Source organism: Trypanosoma conorhini (genome assembly GCF_003719485.1).
Source record: "Trypanosoma conorhini strain 025E chromosome Unknown Tco_14.4_contig_01388, whole genome shotgun sequence".
In the NCBI taxonomy this organism is placed as follows: domain Eukaryota; phylum Euglenozoa; class Kinetoplastea; order Trypanosomatida; family Trypanosomatidae; genus Trypanosoma; species Trypanosoma conorhini.
This window is the reverse complement of record NW_021705491.1, coordinates 1-2557: the sequence shown is the minus strand read 5'-3', so window position 1 is coordinate 2557 and position 2557 is coordinate 1. Positions and strand designations below refer to the sequence as shown.

At 61.8% G+C, this 2557-nt stretch overlaps 2 protein-coding genes across 2 annotated transcripts, besides 2 other annotated features; both read left to right on the top strand.

The window, feature by feature from the left end:
* Positions 1–373, top strand: Tco025E_09973 (uncharacterized protein; the record flags this gene model as incomplete). Its single annotated transcript, XM_029376768.1, has 1 exon — positions 1–373. A coding segment is annotated over one exon (373 nt), but the record flags the coding sequence as incomplete, so codon positions are not given.
* A 109-nt stretch (positions 374–482) lies between these two features.
* Positions 483–1808, top strand: Tco025E_09972 (uncharacterized protein; the record flags this gene model as incomplete). Its single annotated transcript, XM_029376767.1, has 1 exon — positions 483–1808. The coding sequence occupies one exon, from the start codon at positions 483–485 to the stop codon at positions 1806–1808; it is 1326 nt and encodes a 441-aa protein (XP_029223105.1).
* Positions 1809–2152: 344 nt separating this feature from the next.
* Positions 2153–2183: a microsatellite.
* A 122-nt stretch (positions 2184–2305) lies between these two features.
* Positions 2306–2330: a microsatellite.
* Between the last annotated feature and the right edge of the window lie 227 nt (positions 2331–2557).

The following is a 2557-nucleotide window of genomic DNA, read 5'->3' as shown; positions in this document are numbered from 1 at the left end:
GCCGCGTATTCCCATTGCACCGCAACTATGCAATACTCCCAACTTTCGGTGCGAGGAGACGCCGGGGCACTTGCTCCCCTGTGCGGCCGGACAATCCAAATTTGGCCTGGAGGGGTTGGAGGCACCCGAGCTCGACAGTTCAGCAAGCAACTGGCTCGGCTCGCTTGCGGCCGGCTCGGCCTCCCGAGCCCTGAACCGTTTGCCGTCCGTGGCGAAAATACGCGTGGACGGCGTCGCCCGTCCGTTGGGTGGAGGCAGCGCCCTGTATTTTATTGTTTTGCTTATTTTTTTTTCCTGGTTTTTGATTCTTGACTTCGACCTTTTGCGCCTTCTTGCTCGCGGCGCTTCCTACCGAACAAACCGCGGGTTGTAATTAGTCAGCCTCGGCAACTTATTGTGCGACGAAGCGTGTTCTGAGAGAACCCGGGCCTTTAGCTCTGCTTCCTCCGAGCGGCGGCGGAAGCGTGACTGCCGCAGTTCTTATGGAATTGCGGGGGAGCTATATTTGCAGCGGCTGGGTGGTCGGAATTGGAAGCAGAAGAAAAAGAGAATCGCGTAAATTGTCTCCGGCGCCTCCCTATTTTCCCTGCGGCGGGCGCGGCGCTTGCGCCCGCCCCGCGAGCCTCTCGCTTGAGCGCGGGCCGCAGTCGCGCCCCCCCCCCCCAAACCGCGGCCACAACGGGGCCCCACCACGAGAGCCCAGCCGCCAGAAGCATTTGTTCACTGTGCCGCGCTGTTCTTTGGCGTTCGCGTGTGTGATGCTTATCGTTCTCGGGCGGGGCCGGGCCCCGTGGTCCGGGCCGCGTTCTCCCATCGCCCCCGGGGCCTCCAGGAACCGGCCGAGCCTGGCCGCCACCTGGCGCCCGCCCCAACGGGGGAGAAACACCATTTCTCACACGCCCCTGCCCGCGCGGGGCGCAGCCATTCTGGCCGCCGGAGGCGGGGGCCTCCACAAGCAACCCGCATCGCCCTTAAAAAAACGCGGGCGCTTTGGCTGCCACAAATTTGGTTGTTTTGCTGCCTTTTTTGCCGCCCCGCGGCCCCAGGCACTTCCCCACCGGATCGCCCACGCCGGGGCTCCTTTTGGACGAAAGTTTTTCGCAACGCCAGCATGGTCTTTTTGCAGGCTGGCGCCCCGGCGCTTTGAAAAGGTTGCTTTTTTTTCTTCGGTGTGCCCCCGGGTTTGGTCAGAAGTTTGCTTGCCGTTTGGCGGCCGTCGGGCCCGAAGGGCCCCGCAGAGATCGCGTGGGGATTCCGCGATTCGGCGCTTGGGGCGGGCCAGTTGCGAAGAAACAGCAGGGCGCCCAAGAAGCCGCGAGAGTGGCGGCGCTGGGGGGCGCAGGGTGCCGGGCTTCGGAGGCGCCCGGGGAATCACGAGGAGGAAAACGAGCCCCGGGAGGGCAAGGGCGCCGAAGGCGGATTTCGCAACGTTCGCGCCGGCGCCATGGCCTGAAGTTTCGCCGGGGCCGTGGCTCCCAATATTTTTAAACCTTCGATCGGGGGAGCTCTTGAAAGATTTTCTTTCCCTTCCCCGGACTGCTTCGCCGGCGTCTCTCAAATTCTATCCCCCTCCCCCCGTGTGCGAGACAAAGCTGCCAGCCGACACGCCACCCACACCATCACAACCCGAAGGCGTACGCGGACAAGCTGCTGCTACTAAACCCCCTCCTTTTCTTCTTCTTGTCGGCCGCCTCTGCCGCCAAAGAAGCTGCGGGTGTCCGCGGCAGCGGGCGAAGGGCAACGCCCCCCTTGTGCGGGGAGATGGCGCGCGGAGAAAACACGCCAGCCGTACAACGCACCCGCGATGAGGCACACGCCGCACCCGCACAACCCGTATCTTCTCTCCCGCCGCGCCGGGCGCAGAAAGCGGCGGCCGCACGCCCCGCCACTCCCCGCGCCACCGCAGCGGAGAAGTAAAAAAAAAAAAGAGTCTTCGCCGTGGACTACCGGTGCCGCTAGCGGGAAGAAGGAGGAGAATGAAATGGAGGAGTGCCGGCGGCACAGCCAGCGGCGGTGGGGGCAAACAGGACGCAGAAACACGCAGCAGCAGCGGTAGACACGGCGCACAACCTCAGCGTGAGCCGCGGCGATTTACCTCAAGAAAAAAAATTAGCCCCAAGACAAAGATGCGGAAGCCCAGCAGGACTCGGGGAAACAAAAACAAACAAAAAGATAAAACAAAATTACTTCGGCAGGAGTTTCTTTATGCGTGTCCAGAAGCACAAGAGGACTGTGAGCGTGTATATGCACCGCCCGCACGAAGTGAATAACGAAAAAGAAACGAAAACAAAGCTGATCAAGCTCGCACACACACGCACCCACCCACACACGCGGTGGCGGCGGCCTCGTGCCTCACTTGGGCATTCCGTGCGGGGCGCACAGCCACGAAGCCGCCGCCACCGCGTGTGTGGGTGGATGGGTCGGTGACAGCGGCAAGCAGGAGGGGAATCTCGTCACTCGTGGAATTGTGTATAGAAGGCAACCAGAGGGGAAGGAAAAAAAGGAAGGAAAAAAAAACAGAAGAGAGAAGGATTGTCCACAGGGACGAGAAGCAAAC